The 24,913-nt window shown below is 43.2% G+C and overlaps 1 protein-coding gene across 1 annotated transcript in view; it reads left to right on the forward strand.

Annotated features, from left to right (window-relative positions):
• Positions 1-4,697: 4,697 nt before the first annotated feature.
• The window catches only part of LOC112231359 (gamma-aminobutyric acid receptor subunit beta-4-like), a 48,682-nt gene continuing 28,466 nt past the window's right edge, over positions 4,698-24,913 (forward strand). Inside the window, exons 1-2 of the mRNA XM_024398083.1 lie at positions 4,698-5,807; positions 7,142-7,236. Of these exons, the coding sequence (XP_024253851.1) occupies positions 5,728-5,807; positions 7,142-7,236 (175 nt within the window). The 5' untranslated portion in view covers positions 4,698-5,727. The remainder of the gene's footprint in view (positions 5,808-7,141; positions 7,237-24,913) is intronic.

Here is a 24,913-nt window from a genome sequence, read left to right on the forward strand (position 1 = left end):
GAATTGTATTCCCTATTCTTTACAATTCAAAAGCTTAACGTTGGAAAGCAATTGAGATGACACAGGCTAGAAAACAGATCAAAGTTCATGGGAAGCCTTCCCCTTCGTTCTTCTTGCTTCTTCCTTCCTGATTAGGCGTTCCTGTATATACAGTGGGGCAAAAAAGTATTTAGTCAGCCACGAATTGTGCAAGTTCTCCCACTTAAAAAGATGAGAGAGGCCTGTAATTTTCATCATAGGTACACTTCAACAAAAAATCACATTGTAGGATTTTTAATGAATTTATTTGCAAATTATGGTGGAAAATAAGTATTTGGTCAATAACAAAAGTTGATCTCAATACTTTGTTATATACCCTTTGTTGGCAACGACAGAGGTCAAACGTTTTCTGTAAGTCTTCACAAGGTTTTCACACACTGTTGCTGGTATTTTGGCCCATTCCTCCATGCAGATCTCCTCTAGAGCAGTGATGTTTTGGGGCTGTTGCTGGGCAACACGGACTTTCAACTCCCTCCAAAGATTTTCTATGGGGTTGAGATCTGGAGACTGGCTAGGCCACTCCAGGACCTTGAAATGCTTCTTACGAAGCCACTCCTTTGTTGCCCGGGCGGTGTGTTTGGGATCATTGTCATGCTGAAAGACCCAGCCACGTTACATCTTCAATGCCCTTGCTGATGGAAGGAGGTTTTCACTCAAAATCTCACAATACATGGCCCCATTCATTCTTTCCTTTACACGGATCAGTCGTCCTGGTCCCTTTGCAGAAAAACAGCCCCAAAGCATGATGTTTCCACCCCCATGCTTCACAGTAAGTATGGTGTTCTTTGGATGCAACTCAGCATTCTTTGTCCTCCAAACACGACGAGTTGAGTTTTTACCAAAAAGTTATATTTTGGTTTCATCTGACCATACGACATTCTCCCAATCTTCTTCTGGATCATCCAAATGCTCTCTAGGAAACTTCAGACGGGCCTGGACATGTACTGGCTTAAGCAGGGGGACACGTCTGGCACTGCAGGATTCGAGTCCCTGGCGGCGTAATGTATTACTGATGGTAGGCTTTGTTACTTTGGTCCCAGCTCTTTGCAGATCATTCACTAGGTCCCCCTGTGTGGTTCTGGGATTTTTGCTCACCATTCTTGTGATCATTTTGACCCCACGGGGTGAGATCTTGCGTGGAGCCCCAGATCGAGGGAGATTATCAGTGGTCTTGTATGTCTTCCATTTCCTAATAATTGCTCCCACGGTTGATTTCTTCAAACCAAGCTGCTTACCTATTGCAGATTCAGTCTTCCCAGTCTGGTGCAGGTCTACAATTTTGTTTCTGGTGTCCTTTGACAGCTCTTTGGTCTTGGCCATAGTGGAGTTTGGAGTGTGACTGTTTGAGGTTGTGGACAGGTGTCTTTTATACTGATAACAAGTTCAAACAGGTGCCATTAATACAGGTAACAAGTGGAGGACAGAGGAGCCTCTTAAAGAAGAAGTTACAGGTCTGTGAGAGCCAGAAATCTTGCTTGTTTGTAGGTGACCAAATACTTATTTTCCACCATAATTTGCAAATAAATTCATTAAAAGTCCTACAATGTGATTTTCTGGATTTTTTTTCTCTCATTTTGTCTGTCATAGTTGAAGTGTACCGATGATGAAAATTACAGGCCTCTCTCATCTTTTTAAGTGGGAGAACTTGCACAATTGGTGGCTGACTAAATACTTTTTTGCCCCACTGTTTTTCCAGGGATTCTTGGCTGGGCTTAGACGTCGCTGTCCATTATCTTGTGGTGCTGAACTTCGGGAGTCCCATTGTGGCACTGTCCATGGTGCTGAATCTCTGATCGCCGCCATAAATTGCTTTTTCCCTTTAGCACCATCAGACCTTTTTCTCTTGTGACAAAGTCACCACCGCTAACCCCACAGAAACATTGCAATTTAATAGTTTATAGATTAACACACCATAGTAAAGGAGATGTTGAGAGAGAAGTGCAACATGGTTTTATGTATGTTATTATGCCTAGGCTAAATTTAAAGTGCAATTAGCAAAACACAGAGACAAGAATATTACGTTCATTCCTCTCTCCACAGGGTGGTAAAATCAGAAAACCGCACATAATCTACCTACAGTAGTTAGGTGATTCCACAGCTTCAATATTTCATTAAGATGCTGTTTGTGTTGTTTTGGTGTGATTTGAATGTTTGGAACGGATGAATAACAAGAGAAAAAGAGAGAGCAAGTACCTGGAAGGCCACAATGCATTAAAAATGTGATACTATTTATATCGGAGGACTGGGGTGACCCAGTAACTCACATGCCTTATGCAACATGTGAGAGAAGGAGAAAACGAGCAGAGAGCATACATATCTCGAGGCTTGGATGGCCCTACCAGGTGCTGTGGTCAGGTGACCCCGCAGCCCAGGGTTCCAGCCTGCATGGATGTGCTTGCGGGAAAAGACAAGTGGACAGAAGCGTTGGTTTTGTGTCCCCCAGAGACGTTGCCCAGGGGGATCCGTCTGCCACATTGTGTGAGATGCTCTCTCGCTCTTTCCACATACTAGCGCTCCAGCGATGCTGACCCTCAACCTTCCTCTGCCACAGCACACAACCCAGCCTGCTGAAGACCTGTTAAGGGTTGTCTGAAAGGACATAAAAGGAAAATCAATTTAAATGAATTTTAAATAGTTCTTTTCCACCTTTTCATTTTTTTGTTGGTTCAGGAACAATATAATTTTCAATGAACTAATCATCTCCTTGCAAGATATCATGGCATAGTGTGTAACAAAGTGACAAGGATATTTTCTTTTTAACGCATATAGTCTACTATATGCCAACCCTAACCATATACCAGCACATACAGTAGTAAGAAACTCATAGGCCTAAATGTAATAAAACACTTGTTGAAAATGTTTGACATAAAAATGTTTGAGATTCAACAACCAAAATGTGTGATGTTTACAAAGTGAAAGTGTGTTGCCAACAATGCATTTCAGTGATGCATGTCTAAACAGCAGGCCTGACTTTGTTCATTGGGTCAGGAAAAATAAGTACCTTGCCTTCTTTCGCTCTCTCTCTCTTTTTTTTCTTCAAGAGTGCCTCTTAAGTTGATATTTTTACAATCATATAGGAAAATTAATTAGTTAAATGGAATTATAAACAATATACATATTCAAGATCTTGGTCTCTTCAAGACTGTATAGCTGAATTAAATTGTTCATGCAACAAATCTAATTAACTTTTAAAATGTAAATGTAGAGGCTGAAATGAAAAGTTACTGAAATGTTTCCAGATGTATTGCCATGGATTAAGGCGGCCTAAGTGTATAAAGGCTTGCTGCTAATTAAGATCTGCGTCAGCTATTGACACATCTGACAATGCGCAGTTCACCACAGGAGGCTGCTGAGGGGAGGACGGCTCATAATAATGTCCGGAATGGAAGAAATGGAATAGCATCAAACCATGTGTTTGATGTATTTGATACCCTTCCACCCATTCTGCTCCAGTCATTAGCACGAGCTCATTCTCCCCAATGAAGGTGCCACCAGCCTCCTGTGCTGTCCACTAATATTGTTTAGCTGTTTTAACATTTGTACTTGATCATCACCAATCAAGTTGATGATGCCGAGAAAGCCCAAATAGTTGCTGGTTTGACCTCAACATCCATCCATCACCACTGACAGAGTGTCTCGCTAGCATAGATCTTCAATACGAACTCTTGTCCTACTTGGTGTGCACATAAGTTACGGTACGTTTGTTCTATTATTTTTGTTCTATTTCAAAGCTCCCCCCATGTATTACACCATGTTACTGTCATAATGATGAGGTGAGATGGGGAGTTGCAAACTGTTTGGTAGCCATAACAGGGGAGGCCAACTAGTTTCATTATTGTGCAATCAAATAACAAGTTTGTCTCTGTTAAAACACTGACAAAACACAAAAGTGTGGTGAGGTTTGAAAACAAGCTGAGACAGAAAGGTGACAAACTGTAGCCATCGCAGCGAGTTTAGTCATCTCTGAAATGCAGGGGGGGCCAAATAGGTGAATTACTGCACAGTGGGAAAACAAGTTTGTCTCTGTTAAAACACTGACAAAGAGAACAAGATGTAATTAAATGAAAATATCATTCACAAGGTATTCCTGACCCATCACATCACTGAACCTTAATTGTTAGTTCAGAAATATGTTAACATTTGGAAGTATGGTTCACACAGGGGCCTATACATCAGTCAAAGTCACCCTCTCTGTCCCAGAGACCACAGGGTAGTGGCAGAGGTCCTTTAAATGAGCCTTTGCACATAGCCTTCAAAACACCACAACTGCATCAGTGGTTGCTGGGTTGCTTAGCAACTGGACAGCACATAAGATCCCTGCAGAAAGCCTACTCTTCTATATAAAATACATATTGTCTGATTGAAGCATGTGATGTGCATATGAGTAATGATATGATTATCATTCAAATAAATACTTTATACAATTGTTTCATGCTATTAAAAGTATTGATGCTCAAGGGGCTGCACGAGTGTGTATGTGTGTGTGTTTCCTTCAGTGAGTAGCCTATGAGTGTTGCTGTGTGTTCAAATATGTGGTAAAGTGGTATAAATGTATGAAAACGCATCGGGACACACTCGCAGCATTCTAATGTGTTGCAGGGGGAATATAATCATATGGGAATCATATCTCTTCATTCATTGGCGATTCAGTGGATAGGCTGCTGCTGAAATTTCTCCTTCGATTTCAGATTTGTTTTATTTCAGTAAACATGAGGATTTTATACAATGCACTAGGAAGAACTTATTTCCCACGAAATAGTGTAGGCTACAAGGGAATTTCAACACTTGTTTTCACCAACAATACTCTTGTGGGTGTTTCTCGATCTGTGTCATTATTTGCTTAGCGCTTCGAGGAGAAGATGAGCGAAACATGTTAAGGTATTCAATCGAGAGATAAGGTTGGAGAACGGAAATGACTGGGCTTTTCAATAGGTTATCCTATTTGACATTAAATCCGATGTTGTGATACATGCATTGGCCGATATATATGACGGGTCATCCATATTTCTCTGGATCTAATGTTTTCACCAGAGGGGTGATATAGCCTGCTCTGACGTCTGCATTAGATATTGCCCAATGCATTTGTTTCTTCTTCAGTGACTTTGAGTTGAGAGAAGCAACTACATCATCATCAACAAAAAGGGAATGAAGATTTCATTTGTCATTTTTTTACCCTCCGCTGCCCCTCACCCCCTAACGTTTACAGCTAAAACAAATCCTTAAACACATCATAGCCTACATTGTGGAACAATCTATATAGCCGGAGCAACGCTGGGACCATGTTTATTCCGCAGGTTTGGACTGGGAAATTGCAACTGCCAATTTAATCAACAAGGCGCTGCTGTTCTTTATAAATCGTCTCTCATTTTTGCCGGAATTTTTAGTTTTTAAGGAAGACGACTTGTTATCACTTTTTGAAAGTCTTCTGTAGGCAGTTTTGAGCAAGATGTCGGATCTTCTGGTGTTGGTTGAGGGGGTCTGTGACCTGCACGGATTTCCATAGCTTGGGAAAACAGCTGGGACCAATTACGAGGTTTAAACACACGCATGTTTTTTTTTACATGACCAAATGTATCATATATATTTTTTCAGCAATTTATTTGAATTGCTTTTTTAAAACTTTATTTTCACAATTTTCTTTGGACCACAGGCGGTTGGATTATTGAAACTATATAAGGATTTGTGGAAATGTTGGGTCCTCAAGAAGATAAATTATGTGGAATTTTCTCTGCTTTGGCGGCTCTGTCCTTCGTTTGCTTTGCTCAAAGGTAAGAGAGCATTCTAAGATGTATTTCCATAAGAGCAAAGGCTTATCATAAAGCTGTTTTTCTAAGCACCGACATTAAGGCGACATTACTCATATTGCACTTATACGAAATCCTTTTCTGCGGCGCACGCGCTTGTGTGTGGGAGCAAGAGGTGCGCGTGCATGCTGTCTATTGTAAAATGCACTCCTTGATCCAAATTGTAAATAGCGGCTAATTGGCTGGGGCGAGTATCAATCCTATTAAATATATAGTCATACTGAACATACCCGATAATTAGGCAGTATTAAGGCTGGATCTATTAAATTAGCCATATCATTGATCAATCAGCATGACTAGCTGTGGATGTTGCCAGAGGAATGTAAGCCACGTCCTTACCTTCATTTAAGACATGAATATTAACTATAGACTGTATAGGCCTACTACCAATTCATAATTGATCAGCAGGAGAAAATCAAACCAAAACGCCTGTCACTCATTTAAAGTAGGTCATCATCACTTCAACACATAAGGTGTTTTTAAATTAGATGAAACCTTTTAAATTAAATATTCACACTACTCTTCAGTCCTTCAATATTGCGTATTTTGAGCACCTGTAACCGCCCTATGGGAGATGGTGAAGTAGGCTTAGCTATAGATGGACGATTTCTTGACCAATATAGGCTTTGTCATGTTCAGTGTAAATGAAGACATACATGTAGGCCGATAAAAATAAGGTCTATATTCACCACGTTACCATGGTATATTCCCAGCTGGGCTACAATGCATTATTTTTTAAAGAGACTGATAACATTCTCACGCTAATCAAGTAGAGTGGGCCCCAAACTGGGTTTTCCATTTTGCCATTTCGATTTCATAGAGGCCTTTCGTGACAGGAAATATACGGGAAGTTCGCATTAATTACACTTCACACGCGCATACAAGCATCGACAAAATCTGCTCTTTGATTTCATACTTGTTATTGCCTAATGAATCATGTGGTTAATTACATTGTTATTCAGTGTTAACAACTAACATATCAGGCCTTTCGTTTAATTAGAGCTATTATCTCAAAATACTTCTGTTTTCTCATGGTCCTACTGACACTGACATGCATTTAGATAGGATAGAGGTGAATAAGAGTGGAATCTTTAGCATGCTAGGTGTCGCCTAATTCAGTTCCCTTCAAGACAACAGGCTTACCAATTATAAATGTTGAAATCATCTTTTAGGTTTGGTATTGAATATTGAGCACGTTGAAGGCTGCAAGTGTATTTTGAAACTGGCTAACTGAGCTTCAAGTTGAATTTCCACTCAAGGCTCCTGACAGGGTCTTAAACTGTGATGTCTTTCCTCAGCACCTCCACTGGACAAACTGGAATATCTGTGGCCAAGGCCACAGTGGACAAGTTGCTGAAGGGGTATGACATCCGTCTAAGGCCTGATTTTGGAGGTATGTGCGATATACTGTACCTGCCCTGTGCTGGGCTTGAAACTGAAACCCCACTCCCCCTTCATCAACAATGTAGGCTATTGGTCATTATTTTCCTGAATCCAGTTGAAATGTTAGCCTTCGGAACAGCAAAGGCAGATGCTTTGAGGTGACTGCAACCATCTCATTGCTATGCATCTATTCATCACCACATGTGGAAGATGGATACTTCTCTAGAAGTGGGGCACACGCATAGAGAACCAGTCTAACACTATGTTTCTTGGCATGGAGCTATATTGAAGGATTGTGAACCAAGGGTTGCCCATGTACACAAAGTCTTTGGAATAGAAAATTACAACAAACTTCAGAAAGAGGCTTTGATGCAGCTTGTGCCAAGAGCAATTAATAGTAGGGTCTAGTATACTGTTATAACCATAGCGAACAACATAATGGGTTGAAACACTAGTCTCTCTCTCTCTCTCTCTCTCTCTCTCTGTCTCTCTCTCTCTCTCTCTCTCATTCTCTCTCTCTCTCTCTCTCTCTCTCTCATTTAGCCTGCTGGTCATTAGTGGGAGCAGAACCTTTGAATGATGCTTAGCTTAATGGTCTACACTTGAGATCACCATAAAAACAGTGCAGGAAGCTTTTTCTCATCCAGCTCTGTCCCTGCTTTGCAGCCCTAGTCAGTTCCTATTGCTCCTCCACACTGCAGCACACTAAGTTGTTAGTCTGAGTGTCCCGGGCAGGCAGTGGCAGTGCCTCTTCCTCCAGCCACGGCTGCCTCAGGCCAGGGAGCTGTAGTCCATCACATCCTGATAACTCCATCATCAGTCAGCCACTTCTCTCCTGACACAACTGCTGATCAACTTCAGCTCCGGAGAGCCAAAAGAACTTGGCCTGCCTTTTAACTGGTTCCCCATGCTGGACTCTGACAGTGTGTCTATTGTGCTGTAAATCTGAACCAGAATAGAGAACTCCCAGCCTGAACCAGAACAGAGAACTCCCAGTCCGAACCAGAACAGAGAACTCCCAGCCCAAACCAGAACAGAGAACTCCCAGTCCGAACCAGAATAGAGAACTCCCAGTCCGAACCAGAACAGAGAACTCCCAGTCCGAACCAGAACAGAGAACTCCCAGTCCGAACCAGAACAGAGAACTCCCAGCCCAAACCAGAATAGAGGAAATTGGCTTAGAACACTATCCTTGTTGAAGATAGAGCCTGTAGTTTAAACGGTTGCCCAGGGTGCTGCCGTGGGAACCAGTTGATATGTGGTGGCCTTAACTTGGTAGCTCCGCATGAAAAGCCCAGGCGGCACTCACTCCACACAGCCCCCTGTCCTCTCTCCTCTTCATTGATCTCTGAGCCAAACTGGAATTCAACTGACAGAGCCCTAAAATGGTCAACACAGCCCAACGCCAGGCTTTCACACACTATCCCCCCACCGCCACCCCAACAACCACCTCCCTCCACTACTAGGGGGATCATATCAATGGGATTTCATTCTCTGTGCTTTTGTTTAAGGACAAACTAGTAAACCTTTACGTTGTAGCTTGAATGATAACTGAAGGGGTGAAGGGCTACTGTGACTTTTCTCTACCTGTATCTGGGTCCAATTTTGCAGATTATTTACATACAGTCCAGAGTACGATTAGCAAGGTAAGCAAAATGGTGAGACCACAGTATGCTAAGATAGTATTATGACACAGCCTAGAAGGTCGTCATTGTAAATAAGAATTTGTTCTTGACCGACTTGCCTAGTTAAGTAAATAAAACAATTGTACCCCTTTATTTTTTTTGTGTAGATGATTGGCTTTGGCTCTTACTTCTCAACAAATAGCCCATGGATGTTGTGTACTGTCTGACTGAGAAAGAGCCTTTGCAAAGCAGAATGCAAACCACCCTGGTGCTCTGTTGATTCTGATTATGCATTGAGGTAACTAGACAGTGCTTGATGATGATGATGATGATGATGATGATGGCCATGGTGGTAAGGTCAGTGGTTGGTTTATAGATGGCATTCAATTCATTGTATTGCTATATTTCTATACATTTTTCTTGATTTGGCTTTGACTAATATTACTTGACAATATAGGAAGAAATATTTAGAGAAGGAAATGAAATAAAGCGATAGAGAGAGTTTATGATGGTAATCATCTCTTGTCTCTGTCCCTTAGAGTAGAAAGTGAAGTCCATTTTAGAAATGTTGTTCATTTGTGTTGTTTCAAGCCTCTTCATTGCCTTTTTAAAATGCTACCAAGTCCATGGGCTATTTGTTTTCACTCAACCGTAAATGCTGTTGTGTAGTCAATATGCAAATGTGGGCCATTGTCAACTGCTGTTTTACATTTAGACAAGAATCTCTTAAATCATAAAGTACACTGCTATCTCTAATTGAACACATGTTTTTATGCACTTATGGACAGATATTGTATGGATTTATATAAAATTCCCACCATAAAAATGAAATGGAATCAGCTATTGTCTCAGCCATGCTGCCACTAAAGTGATTACCTTCTATAAAGGCTTGATTTACAACCTCTATTATCATGTCAGCTTTCAACAACCTTGATTTTTATGAGATTGTGGTTTCTCATTTGTAGCCAGGCCTTTCAACAAAGACTCCCACACACGGGCGGTCTCATGATGACAGAGACCATTTAAGGTAATCTCATACAGAACATATCCCAAAGTTTAATTAGTAAAACTGAAAAGGGAAGCAGTTGCCTGGATACCCAACATGTCACACCCAAGGCCAGGATACACAAAGTGGGATTTTCACCCCTTTAGTTTTGTGGTTTGAAAATAGGGTCTGTGAGAAAGGTGTGGTGTGGTTTCCACAGTGACTAATGTGTTGCACTTTAATATGTTTTAATTTCAACGATGTGAGGACACGTCACCATCCCTCTGTCACTGTAGGGAAGTCACAGCGCTGGGAGCATGTGGACAGTACTAAAGCCCCTCTCACATAAATGCTCTCCCTTTTTCTTGCTCTCCTTTTCTCTCTCTCTCTCTCTCACTCTCTCTCTCTCTCTCTCTCTCTCTCTCTCTCTCTCTCTCACACACACACACACAGAACAAACAGTCTAATTCTAACCCTTTTCATCCACATCTTAGTCACCATACCATCTCGTTCCCTGTCTCACATAAATACATGCATGCATACACACTCCCTCATACACACTCCTGACCACTCTCTCCGTCACACACACGTCACTCATGCAGGGAAGCACACACATGCATACACATACGCACACATGCACACAGACACATACAGACAAATGCATATACACACACGCACACTCCCGTACACACACACAAGCAAGCTCTGACTGAATGAGAGGCTGCCTATCCCTTTGCATCAGAGGATAATTTTGTACGGAGATCTCCTTCCTAGTCGGCTACCACCAAGATTAGAATCTAAAGTGTACATCCCAGATGGCTATATCTCACTTTTCAGTCAACCTTAACCAGGGGGATAGAATGCTACTGTAGCTGCTGAAGTTCAGTACATGTTGTCTTTTGGTGGTTTTAAAATATGTTATGATAAGACACACAATGCAAGTTCAATACTGTTAGGAAGCCAGGACTTCTGACAAACCATTAGGACTGTAGTATTTTTTAAATGTTGTGATCTTCATTGAGGACAGGACAAAAAAATAAAACAATCATTCAAAATCCATCCAAATTCGAAGCTTGACATTGTCTCATGGTCAATAATAACATGATGACCACTTATTAGTTCATTACAATAATGTTGTCTTAAAAAAATTCCAAACCAGGTTGTCCAGTCTGCCAAACCATCATGTGATCACAGTGGTCAGGTGGTGATATCAGGAAATAAGTGCTGAATAATTAAGGCGATGGTTACATAGGGAGAGCCCATAGAAATGACACCATGAACTGAAAACCGCTAATTACATTATCTTTGAGCTGCTCACCATTGGGAGTTTTAAGTGGCCTCAACGGACTGTGTGAAATCTAATAAAAACCAGTGGTCTGTAAATGTACCAGTAAGTGTTTTTCTCTATGTTAGCTACATCCTCTACCATTTGAGCGCCATTGGCAGTTACTTTTAAAAGCTTTGTAGAGTAATTTACAGGCATTTTTGTATCTCACTCTGTTTACATGTCCATCTTCAATATCATTATGTATGTAGACAGCCTTCTGTGTAACTGCATATAGGAATGGATATGGTATTTCTCTACCGTAGCATGTTTTGTCAACTTGATTCTGCTGCAGGGTTTAGCTGGAGATTGTTGAACAGCTTAGTCTGTTGTAGTAATATGTGTGTGTTTATAGAAATGTGTTGTCGTACTATACTTCATGCTTCCATATACTGTAGATAACTGTGTACTATTATCTCAAGGTTGAATGAAGAACTTAAACAAGGTGGACCATACGCATTTGTTTTACGTGTCAATTTCCATTGCAGGACCTATATATAAGTGGAATGGACCTGCGTGTCTCAGACAAATGGCAGCCTGAGGGGAGCGGAACTCATTAGAGATGTGACTTAACAGCCCTAGCCACAGACAGGGGCGGCCAGGCCACAGAACAACACTGACCCAGGGCTTCTGGGTCCTCCTGGTCCCTTCCCACCATGCATCTGTAACACAGATGAGACACCTTTATAAAGCATGAGTCATTTATTAGGCATTATAAAGCACATGGATGTATTCGTATTTTATTAATATTTATTGTGCATTATACATGCCAAATGCAACCTATATAGCATTTATATTATAAAAAAGTACAAATATGGAGGGTATTGTGTAATGCTGTCATAGTCAAGGAGATGACTGCTACAATGAGACCTGTTTTGTAGTATGAGGGCATCACACATTGTTCTCTATCCTCTGGGGATTGTTCTTTCATGGGTTGACTAAACCACAATACCTGTTCTCCCAATACTGTATTTCCAAGAAGTCATTTTCTTTATCACTTTGCTAAATGCTAGTTGACCTCTCAGTGAATACTCGATTTTGTTAAAGACCATGCTGCTATGCTGCCACACATGGAATTTATAGGTTGCTTTGAGATAAATTCTCTCTCTCATGTTGTGTTATCTCTTTCTGTTGCGAATCTCTGTTTAGACTGCTAGTTTGTTATCTACAGCTGTGTAATGATGCTGTTGGATGTCCTGGCTGCTGCTCTCTCCTGTCTGTGGGCCGTGTTGGTGCTTGGCTGTGGATGGGGGACGGGGAGACCGGAGCATGGCTTTGCCTCTGCCTGTGTCTCTCTTGTCTCTCCTACCGTCATTGATTTTGGTAGGTGTGCAGTGTTCTGGATCTTACAGATCGGAATTCAGTGTAATGATCTCTCACAAGAATTGCAAAACAAAAAGCGAAGCCCCGGCCGAGTCAGTGCCAAGCGACGAGAGTGCCCAGCTTAGCAGTCCCCTTCGTCCCACACCCCTCCCCCCAAGAGAACGTACTTTAAATCTAGCTGTCATCACCGCTCGTCTAGGCTTCCACCGCTAACAAAGCTTGAAATGGAGGTGACATATCACTGGTGCTGTGAACATGCCCCTCTCACCCCTGGGCCCAGAGCTAGGCATCCCTGTGTGTGTGTGTGCATGCGTGCGTGCGTGCGTGTGTGTGTGTGTGCCTTCATATATGAGAGCAGACATTGGAATGAAGGTTATATAAAATGGAGTAGCATTGTCTTTAGACAAATAATGACAAGATGGCATGAAAGACTCTGCTATTTAGTGGAAGTTCAGTGCAGAGGCCCAAGGGGTTACTATGTCGTATTTGTCAGCATGCCCACCCTTAGTTTTCATCCCTACAACTGAAAGGTTGTGGGGATGACACGCTCTCTTCCTGTGTAGGTGCCTCTGTTGCCTGGCTGGCCTTCCTGTGGAGCCAGATTCACAAGCTGCCATGTAACAAACCTTCTTTGATGACTCCCCTAAGCATGTACTGGGGGTTGGTCTCAGTCTACTGTAAAGCTCCTGTACTGGGGGTTGGTCTAAGTCTACTGTAAAGCTCCTGTACTGGGGGTTGGTCTAAGTCTACTGTAAAGCTCCTGTACTGGGGGTTGGTCTAAGTCTACTGTAAAGCTCCTGTACTGGGAGTTGGTCTAAGTCTACTGTAAAGCTCCTGTACTGGGGGTTGGTCTAAGTCTACTGTAAAGCTCCTGTACTGGGGGTTGGTCTAAGTCTACTGTAAAGCTCCTGTACTGGGGGTTGGTCTAAGTCTACTGTAAAGCTCCTGTACTGGGGGTTGGTCTAAGTCTACTGTAAAGCTCCTGTACTGGGGGTTGGTCTAAGTCTACTGTAAAGCTCCTGTACTGGGGGTTGGTCTAAGTCTACTGTAAAGCTCCTGTACTGGGGGTTGGTCTAAGTGTACTGTAAAGCTCCTGTACTGGGGGTTGGTCTAAGTCTACTGTAAAGCTCCTGTCCTGGGGGTGGTCTCAGTCTACTGTAAATCTCCTGTCCTCGGGGTTGTCTCAGTCTACTGTAAAGCTCCTGTCCTGGGTGGTGGTCTCAGTCTACTGTAAAGCTCCTGTCCTGGGGGTTGGTCTCAGTCTACTGTAAAGCTCCTGTCCTGGGGGTAGGTCTCAGTCTACTGTAAAGCTCCTGTCCTGGGGGTGGTCTCAGTCTACTGTAAAGCTCCTGTCCTGGGGGTGGTCTCAGTCTACTGAAAAGCTCCTGTCCTGGGGGTTGGTCTCAGTCTACTGTAAAGCTCCTGTCCTGGGGGTTGGTCTCAGTCTACTGTAAAGCTCCTGTGCTGGGGGGTGGACTCAGTCTACTGTAAAGCTCCTGTCCTGGGGGTGGTCTCAGTCTACTGTAAAGCTCCTGTCCTGGGGGTGGTCCCAGTCTACTGTAAAGCTCCTGTCCTGGGGGTGGTCCCAATCGACTGTAAAGCTCCTGAATTGTGGGTTGGTCCCAGTCATTGTAAAGCTCCTGTCCTGGGGGTGGTCCCAATCGACTGTAAAGCTCCTGTCCTGGGGGTTGGTCTAAGTCTACTGTAAATCTCCTGTCCTGGGGTTGGTCTCAGTCTACTGTAAAGCTCCTGAATTGTGGGTTGGTCCCAGTCATTGTAAAGCTCCTGTCCTGGGGGTGGTCCCAATCGACTGTAAAGCTCCTGTACTGGGGGTTGGTCTAAGTCTACTGTAAAGCTCCTGTACTGGGGTTGGTCTAAGTCTACTGTAAAGCTCCTGTACTGGGGGTTGGTCTAAGTCTACTGTAAAGCTCCTGTACTGGGGGTTGGTCTAAGTGTACTGTAAAGCTCCTGTACTGGGGGTTGGTCTAAGTCTACTGTAAAGCTCCTGTCCTGGGGGTGGTCTCAGTCTACTGTAAATCTCCTGTCCTCGGGGTTGTCTCAGTCTACTGTAAAGCTCCTGTCCTGGGTGGTGGTCTCAGTCTACTGTAAAGCTCCTGTCCTGGGGGTTGGTCTCAGTCTACTGTAAAGCTCCTGTCCTGGGGGTAGGTCTCAGTCTACTGTAAAGCTCCTGTCCTGGGGGTGGTCTCAGTCTACTGTAAAGCTCCTGTCCTGGGGGTGGTCTCAGTCTACTGAAAAGCTCCTGTCCTGGGGGTTGGTCTCAGTCTACTGTAAAGCTCCTGTCCTGGGGTTGGTCTCAGTCTACTGTAAAGCTCCTGTGCTGGGGGTGGACTCAGTCTACTGTAAAGCTCCTGTCCTGGGGGTGGTCTCAGTCTACTGTAAAGCTCCTGTCCTGGGGGTGGTCCCAGTCTACTGTAAAGCTCCTGTCCTGGGGGTGGTCCCAATCGACTGTAAAGCTCCTGAATTGTGGGTTGGTCCCAGTCATTGTAAAGCTCCTGTCCTGGGGGTGGTCCCAATCGACTGTAAAGCTCCTGTCCTGGGGGTTGGTCTAAGTCTACTGTAAATCTCCTGTCCTGGGGGTTGGTCTCAGTCTACTGTAAAGCTCCTGAATTGTGGGTTGGTCCCAGTCATTGTAAAGCTCCTGTCCTGGGGGTGGTCCCAATCGACTGTAAAGCTCCTGTCCTGGGGGTTGGTCTCAATCTATTATAAGCCCCTGAATTGGGGGTGGTCCCAGTCTACTGTAAAGCTCCTGTCCTGGGGGTTGGTCTAAGTCTACTGTAAATGTCCTGTCCTGGGGGTTGGTCTCAGTCTACTGTAAAGCTCCTGTCCTGGGGGATGGTCCCAGTCTACTGTAAAGCTCCTGTCCTGGGGGGTGGTCCCAGTCTACTGTAAAGCTCCTGTCCTGGTGGGTAGTCCCAATCTACTGTAAAGCTCCTGAATTGGGGGTTGGTCTCAGTCTACTGTAAAGCCCCTGAATTGGGGGGTGGTCCCAGTCTACTGTAAAGCTCCTGTCCTGGGGGTTGGTCTCAGTCTACTGTAAAGCTCCTGAATTGTGGGTTGGTCCCAGTCATTGTAAAGCTCCTGTCCTGGGGGTGGTCCCAGTCCCTGTAAAGCTCCTGAATTGGGGGTTGGTCCCAGTCATTGTAAAGCTCCTGTCCTGGGGGTGGTCTCAGTCTACTGTAAATCTCCTGTCCTGGGGGTGGTCCCAGTCTACTGTAAAGTTCCTGTCCTGGGGGTTGGTCTCAGTCTACTGTAAAGCTCCTGAATTGTGGGTTGGTCCCAGTCATTGTAAAGCTCCTGTCCTGGGGGTGGTCCCAATCGACTGTAAAGCTCCTGTCCTGGGGGTTGGTCTCAGTCTACCATAAGCCCCTGAATTGGGGGTGGTCCCAGTCTACTGTAAAGCTCCTGTCCTGGGGGTTGGTCTAAGTCTACTGTAAATCTCCTGTCCTGGGGGTTGGTCTCAGTCTACTGTAAAGCTCCTGTCCTGGGGGATGGTCCCAGTCTACTGTAAAGCTCCTGTCCTGGGGGTGGTCCCAGTCTACTGTAAAATTCCTGTCCTGGGGGTTGGTCTCAGTCTACTCTAAAGCTCCTGAATTGGGGGTTGGTCTCAGTCTACTGTAAAGCTCCTGCCTGTGGGTTGGTCCCAGTCTACTGTAAAGCTCCTGCCTGTGGGTTGGTCCCAGTCTACTGTAAAGCTCCTGCCTGTGGGTTGGTCCCAGTCTACTGTAAAGCTCCTGCCTGTGGGTTGGTCTCAGTCTACTGTAAAGCTCCTGCCTGTGGGTTGGTCTCTGTCTACTGTAAAGCTCCTGGACATTAGTGTTATTGGTTCCAGTCCAAGGACCAGTTCCAGGATCCTGTACAGTGTGGAGCGCAGTGAGGGCCTCCAGCCATGTGGAGCAGGAGTCTGAGACGCATCATTCAGCCGTAACTATAAGCACCTGGGCTCCCACTATGGGTGACCCAGGCACACACTCCAACACTCTAACACTCTCAGTGCCAGTTCACCCCACGGCCATGGCATCAGAGACGGCCACCAGTCAGTCCCCCTCCTCCACACGCAACCCTCTTTTTACTGATCTCATTCCCCATTGAGCCCAAATGAGTCCCAGCTGCAGCCTGATCTCATTCCCCATTGAGCCCAAATGAGTCCCAGCTGCAGCCTGATCTCATTTGTAATGGCAGAGCAGTAAATGTAGTAATGAAACAGCACAGTCATTGCAGTGACATTGATGCTCAGTACAGTACAGTATTTATGTACATCTCACTGACCTAATGCAAAAGTTGTTGATGAGATTCAATCGTGTCTTCCATCTGAGAGGGCGAGGACTAGCTATCATAATAGCTGCTGTTCATCTTCTTTGCTATATTATCTGTAACAGTATCCAATAAAACACTCCCCCTCAAGTCTGTTTATGAAAGCAGAATTGCTCACACAGAACATTTACTCTTTACATATAGTGTGTACAGAGAGTGATTCCCATGCTTTGCAGTGTGTCCATTATAAACATGACTCGTATTTAATGCATACGAGCCCATCCGTACGAACTTCATATATCGGCAACAGCCCTTAAATGTTTTATACACATTTTCCCATGATGCTCCGATCTAAATTTCACCCAACACCTCTAGCATGTTGAAGGCAATCTGTTCTTGGTGTGTCTCCGCATGTTAAATGATGGGCCGACTGTAACAGTGCAGAATGAATTCCCATTCAGCACAAAACAGGAGTGAGTTGTCAGAACAGCAGGATGGACGTTTGTGGTGTGCAGGATTGATATCTATCCTGATGAAGAGAGAACAGCAAATGATTTATTGCAGAGGGAGTAGAAGGTGAAAAGGGGTGTGGGGGCAGGGATGGGGGCATGGGTGGGGATCAGGGATGGGGAGCAGGGATGGGGGCAGGGTGTGGAGGTCAGGGATGGGGCCAGGGTGTGAGGTGCATGGATGGGGAGCAGGGATGGGGCCAGGGTGTGGGGGCAGGGATGGGGGGCAGGGTGTGGGGGCAGGGTGTGGGGGCAGGGATAGGGGCAGGGTGTGAGGGATGGCATGCAGGCGATGAGAGTTGCTTCATCTTCAAATTCAGCAACTTTGAACTGGAGAGAGAAAAAAAGCGCTGATGGAAATTACACCCAAATGCATCCCAGCGGACTGCGAAGTACAGAAACCAAAAGTCGCACACTGTCAAGGCATCTTGCACGCAGGGCATTTTTCCCCTTTTCGACTCCCCTCCTCATGCCCCCAGTGATTGATGGGAGATGTGTACTTGAGCGGGCCGGGAGGGACCGGCCAAGGGTGGGATGCAGCTATCCAATTGTTTAGATAGATAAACAAGGAAAGAAATGTCATTTACGGCACCCAGAGATTGATGCCACCAGCCCCAATGCCAGGAAGCATGTTAAAATCCCATCTCATTACTGAAACTCAGCTTTCTGGAGTCATTGGATAGTTTTGTTGGATGGGGCCGGTGTCCTTCTGCATGCTCTGTCTCTCTTTCTCTCTCTCTCTGTCTCTCTTTCTCTCTCTCTCTCTCTCTCTCTCTCTCTCTCTCTCTCTCTCTCTCTCTCTCTCTCTCTCTCTCATGTACTCTGTCTTCACTGTGCCCTCTATGTCTGATGTCACTATATAACTAGTGGAATGATCTCCCTTCATCCATCCACAATCATGTCAACTCAGAAGGCTATTTCATTAGCATTAGTTATGTTAATTGTATGTCTGATCTCTGTGGCTCTGATGAGACAATGTAGCATTTTGGTTTACTAATGCAGTCATTGGTCTGCTTTCCCAGACCCAGATTAAAGTACAGATGCAGGATCTTAATTTGGCCTGTTTCACACAGCCGGAAAATAATCCTGCAGCAACAGGAAATGTGAATTATTGTGTGGATTATTATTGATGTACATTTTTGTAGAGGTTGATACATTTTTGGTTTTTAGGCAAATCAAGTCTGAAATTTGTAAGCTTTTGGAAACCTCGAAAGCACTACAAATGTGCATTTCCTGCCATGCAGAACATTTCCCGAAACAACAGGGTAATCTAATTAAGATCCTACACCTGTAGCTTGCAGATCAGGGGCTTCTCAACGACAGGTGTGTTGGTGATGGAGGTTCTGTTACCATAAGTGGTAGAGGAAAGCAGTGAACATTGTATGAGCGAGAGTCATTTGAAGACATGTATTCCAGCGTGTAAATAGGAATACATTGAGAACTCCACGTATGTAGCACAAGTGTCATTACCAATATACCTCTGCTTTCACTACTGCATCGACTGTCACTACTGCTACTACTAATAATATTAACCAATATACCTCTGCTTTCACTACTGCATCGACTGTCACTACTGCTACTACTACTAATATTAACCAATATACCTCTGCTTTCACTACTGCATCGACTGTCACTACTGCTACTACTAATAATATTAACCAATATACCTCTGCTTTCACTACTGCATCGACTGTCACTACTGCTACTACTAATAATATTAACCAATATACCCTGATAATAACCACAATGAAAAAAGACGATGTGGACTAATTATATACGATCCCGTTGTTCGTCTCCACAGGGCTCTTGATAGTGTGGCTGTTTCTGATGACTATTAAAAGCGTAACGAGCCAACCCTTAATTATGACTCATAGCTTCCAGCTACACATGTTGGAAATGAAATCTATTGATGATGACAAATATCAGGTATGATGGATATTCAATCCCTTGGCCTATGTCTCGGGGAGAGTATGCATCAGTGGAGGCTGCTGAGGGGAGGACGGCTAATAGTAATGGCTGGAATGGAGTGAAAAGAATGGCATCAAACTCATCAAACACGTGGTTTCCATGGTTTCCATGTGGTTGATACCTTTCCATTGACTCCGTTCCAGCCATTACTATGAGCCATTCCTCCCCTCAGCAGCCTCCACTGGTAAGCATGTCGGCACACAACTATAAAGGCATACATTTGATGCATATAAAGCATTGTATGGCAACACAGCATGCAGGTTTATTGGTTTATTGTCTCAAGAAGGAGCTTTTATGACAGCAGTGGCGTTGAACACAAAAGTGAGTGCAAATTCAACACAATGTATGTAAAGCACCGTGCTTCCCTTGTACTGTTATAGTGAGAATGCTTCGCAGTTGCCATGGAACCCTCTGTTGCTAAGCAATGAGTCAATTATTCGTTTTTATATCAGAGGCAGAGTGGTATTTTTTGTGCAATGGCGTTATCCAGCAAATGTGTTTTCAGTGTTCAATTGACTGCATTCATGGAATAACATGATCGACACAAACCTCACAAGTAAATGCAATTACACCAGAGTAACATGAAATGGGCACAAAGCCAAAGTGCAACAACATCAACATCCTGATCATCTAGAAAGACTACTACTGCAGACACCACCTGACAAATAGCAGTGAGATGACATCTTTCAAAGTGATCCCCTATGTAAAGTTGTATTCCTTGTAAGGCATTATACAACACAGTGCTTTTCTGGTGATCAACAGCAAAACAGATGGTAGAAAGGTAGAATCCAGTAGAAGGCACTTCATGGTGTGTACTGTATGTGTACTGTATGTGTACTGTATGTGTATGTACCCATGGGCTCTCTGAAAGTGGGGGTGCCAACAAAAAAAAAATATATATATATATACAGTAATTATTTATATATTTTTAACAATTTCTTTCAATTCTACACTGTTTCTTCACACGGAATTTATATTTATGGTTTTGTCACAATCATTATTGCACACAAGGCCAGAAATTATTTTGCACATTTATCTATATTTCAACAGTGCGCAACAATGCCTAATTTATCATAACCATTACAGATAACAAATCCTAATTGCTAAATTGCCCCATATACAGTATATTCACTCAATAAAAAATGAGTGTAATTTAAGATTGATCCATTGAAACTGTAATATCAACTGGTGATATTATGGAACACAGTCTTCAAACAGGCAGTGGATCTTGCTTAAAGCCTATGTCTGTGCAATGGCATAGCCTTGTATTGTTCATTTTGCAGACAAGACGCTCTTATTTCCTGAGCCCCTATCACAGTCAAGACACTCCTATTTTTTTTATTAAAAAACGTGATGTAATATAACAGAATAAAATATAACAGAATATTTCAACGTTGCTAGTGGCGAGTGATGCGCACCTCACGAGTCTGGAACAGTTATTCCCAAAGAGTGATCATTTGAAACGTGGCTCAATTTGTTGAGTTGAAAGACCATTTTTTCAATGTTATTTTCCATATACAGACATTTGATTTAGTTTATTCTGCCTATTCCTTGGAATTGTCTAAATGGACAATTCCAAATTGGACACTGCATGATGATGAGTTATGGCCACCACATCTGTTTGGTGACTAGGCCTCATGATTCTGATGAAAATAAGCTCTATGTCGTCATCAAACTAATGTTTTTTCATATATTCAGTGAACTTTGCGAACTGCTAGTGTCTATGTTTAGGAGGGTTATAGTCTAGCCCTAGGCTAACCAATTCTAAATGGCACTAGTAGTTCGCAAAGTAGCCTTAGCGGAAAATAGACGGGATCCAATCATTCCTTCAATAATAATTACTTCAATCAACAAGTCCATTTAGCATTTGTCATGAACTGTAGTCATTTGGCAAGGAATGTAGTTGTCTATCCCATCAGTCAGATATGTTTATATCACCATTTATTTCTGTAGGCCTAATGGAAGCTTGTGTATCCCATCAGTCAGATATGTTTATATCGCCATTTATTTCTGTAGGCCTAATGGGAGCTTGTGTATCCCATCAGTCAGATATGTTTATATCGCCATTTATTTCTGTAGGCCTAATGGGAGCTTGTGTATCCCATCAGTCAGATATGTTTATATCGCCATTTATTTCTGTAGGCCTAATGGGAGCTTGTGTATCCCATCAGTCAGATATGTTTATATATTTATTTCTGTAGGCCTAATGGGAGCATTTATCACCATTTATTTCTGTAGGCCTAATGGGAGCTTGTGTATCCCATCAGTCAGATATGCCATTTATTTCTGTAGGCCTAATGGGAGCTTGTGTATCCCATCAGTCAGATATGTTTATATCACCATTTATTTCTGTATGTATCCCATATTTCTGTAGGCCTAATGCTTGTTATCCCATCAGTCAGATATGTTTATATCGCCATTTATTTCTGTAGGCCTAATGGGAGCTTGTGTATCCCATCAGTCAGATATGTTTATATCGCCATTTATTTCTGTAGGCCTAATGGGAGCTTGTGTGTGCACTCGTTGTAGAGGGAGCGGTCAGAATGCAATTGAGTGAGTGAGACACAGAGGAGAAAGGGAATTTAGGGAGCAGTACTGCTTGACGCTTGGCTTGGCTTGGTTTCTTTTTTGTTGTGCCCCGCAAATGCACATATCGACCTACAAATGGAGTCAAAGCAAATTAACGTTGTGAGCGTATTCAGGGCGTAGTGGGAGGTGTGGGCTTTGTACTGACACGTTTAGGTCCTGACGTTCTAATTTCTTATCACCAACATGCATTCCAGCTTCACCACTGGCCCCAGCCCTACTTAGATAATTAGGATCATAAATCTTACCTGAGCTACTGCAAAACCATCACTTTTTTCTAGCATGCAGATATACTGTACCTATTGAAAGTGATTCCTTCTCCGTCCCCATCCTCCTACTGTTATGCAATTTGAGATCATTATTATCGTCTTTACCTGTATGACAGAAAACACTGCCACATCAGGGATAAAAACATACTGAGAAGGGATTGTTGGCCCTGAAGAGGGAGCCAGTCTAAACGGCCCCATCCACCTGAGGTATTCCAGGGACGAGCCCTCTGTTTAACCCTTTACACTCCTACCCATATGCAGGTTGAAAATTTTAGATTTGGGCACTGACAATATCCTAAATTGGAACGTCGTGGCTGTACAGTATCATCCTAAACATGATGTCAGAGCTCTGGCTCTGCGCTTCACAGCTCTGTATGGGTTTTGACTGACAGCTGTTCTGAACTTGAGCACCGCGCACGACAAGAAGTTGCCCCCATCCCTCCCGTGAGTCCAAATGTGCACTTCACATTTCCAAATCATGAAACTCATGTCATATACAGTGTCAACTATTATTGATCACTATTGTTGATGTACAGTTTAGTTACAAGATGACATGGCGTCATAGTCTAGGTTGTTCTGAACAGAATGAGACTGAAGCAAATTTTCCGTTGTACACGGACCTGAATGCATTCATATCTATGGGCACCAAAACTATGATCTGTTGCTCTGAATTGCCTTGTGAAAGACTAACATTGTAAGATCATATTTTATAACTTCAAATCAAATCTTGTTAGTCACATGCGCCGAACACAACCGTACAGTGAAATGCTTACTTACGAGCCTCTAACCAACAATGCAGTTTTTTTTAAAGAAGGAAAAAATAGGATCCCCAATCAGAGACAACGATAAACAGCTGTCTCTGATTGGGAACAAATTCAGGCCACCATAGACCTACATTTACCTAGACAATACCAAAACCCCATAGATATGGAAAAAACCCTAGACAAACAAAAAACACATACCACCCTCATCACACCCTGACCTAACCAAAATAATAAAGAAAACAAAGATAACTAAGGTCAGGGCGTGACAGTAGGTAGAGTTATTAAAGTGACTTAGCTCGTCATGTTGGCAATAGAACAAGCTTTCAAATCATGCCCACCTGACCCAGATTGCGATTTATAATGGACCATTTTTGGATTGCGTAAACAACAACAGTAATTATGTGATGGTGGGGATGCAGGGTTGTGTTTCAAATGAAACAACTATAAGTGTGCTTGCTCTAGTTTCTCAACAGCACAGTTGCTCCAAAAAACACTTTATAGTTGAAGACTCTACTTTTAGTCATAAAAGTGCATTGCAATTACTTAGAAACTGTGTGGCCACAATCCATTTGATTTGTCTTATGCGGCACCTACCCCATATTTTCCGGGAATAGTCTCATCAAGTTATCGAATGTATCCAGAGTCTTTTGATATTTTGTTATCGACAAATGTGGCAAAATGTATCCCACATGTAAAATGCAAATAAAATCAACAGTGTAATGTTTGGATTGAGTCTTGTGTCAGGTGAACTGTTGTGTCCTCACCTTTAGTCTAAGACTTTTCCCATTATCTCCAAACTCTTTCCTTTCAATTGCTACCGTGGTTATGCATATGTTTTGCACATTTCTTCCATAAGAAACATTTCAATTTAGCCCTATCCATAGAGGTCAATTCCCACGAGAGTAAAGGGTTAATAAAGCCCAGGCACTCCATGATGCCACCTGCTTCACCTTTGGCATTTAAATATGGACACAGATGATGGGGCCATCAGGCTGCTGAGTGTAAAAATTGAGGAAAATAACTGAAGTTTTGAGGAAGCAGTGGATCTGCTCAGAGAAGCCCAAGAGCACAACATAAGCAGAGAGAGTAGAGGCAAAATGTCAAACAGAGAAAGGCAGAGAGGTGTGAAGAATCTGTATGCTATGGCTTGGAGGGGTCTACAATGCAGCAGCTCCATTGACAAACAAACAGGTTTTTCTCATTCACTGGTGCTGTCCATAGATGATTCCTGTTCGGTGGCAGACACAGGAATTTAGTGCTAATATTTTCTTCCTGTTTTATCATTGTATGTTAGTGAACTGCAGATGTGTTATAGAAATATGCTTTTTTTCAATGTTGCTGACAGGATTGGTAAATATTTTAATGTTGTTGTCTGTGTCTGCCTTCGCATCGATACTAACCTCAGGGGTGACGAATTTAAACTGAGTTACAGGCTGTGCACTTACTATGCTTCTTGCCATAGGGATATCCATTCTTCTTCTGTTCAAGATTTAAATTAAAACTATGGCCAAGTGGTAGAATTTGTTTGGTTCCTCAGAGGGCTGTGCCCTCCTTGGCAGGGGGAATGTGCTGAGTTCAGAGGGGAGAGAGGAGACTGGCAGACAATCAAAGATCAGGAGATAAAGTGCCTGGATTCTGGACGCGGAGTTGGATTCAAGCCTGACTTTTTTTAAAGGCTCTTTTCTATACTCCACATTCCTTTAATGTGCCACGACAATACCCAGCAAGTTATGAGACTCAGCTGGAAGTAGTCCCTACTCTGGGAGATCAGGTCAGAGTTTGATGTCGGCGAGCAGCATCAGGTCACAGCAGTCAGTGGCTTAGATGCAGCTTATTGGGAAAGCAGTGGAAAGTGCTGACACACTCTGATGGGATAATTGCTAATAGTAGTTTGGGTTTGGCTCTGGACATTGCTATATCCCCATCTCACTCACACACACACATTAGCACACACAGACACACAAGCATGCACAAATGGATGCGCACACCCACACACTAACATATAATTATCTGATTTAATATCCTGCTTGTTCTATTTTCAGTTACCACATTTTCTGAAATG

Source organism: Oncorhynchus tshawytscha, linkage group LG33 (assembly GCF_018296145.1).
Source record: "Oncorhynchus tshawytscha isolate Ot180627B linkage group LG33, Otsh_v2.0, whole genome shotgun sequence".
Taxonomy (NCBI): domain Eukaryota; kingdom Metazoa; phylum Chordata; class Actinopteri; order Salmoniformes; family Salmonidae; genus Oncorhynchus; species Oncorhynchus tshawytscha.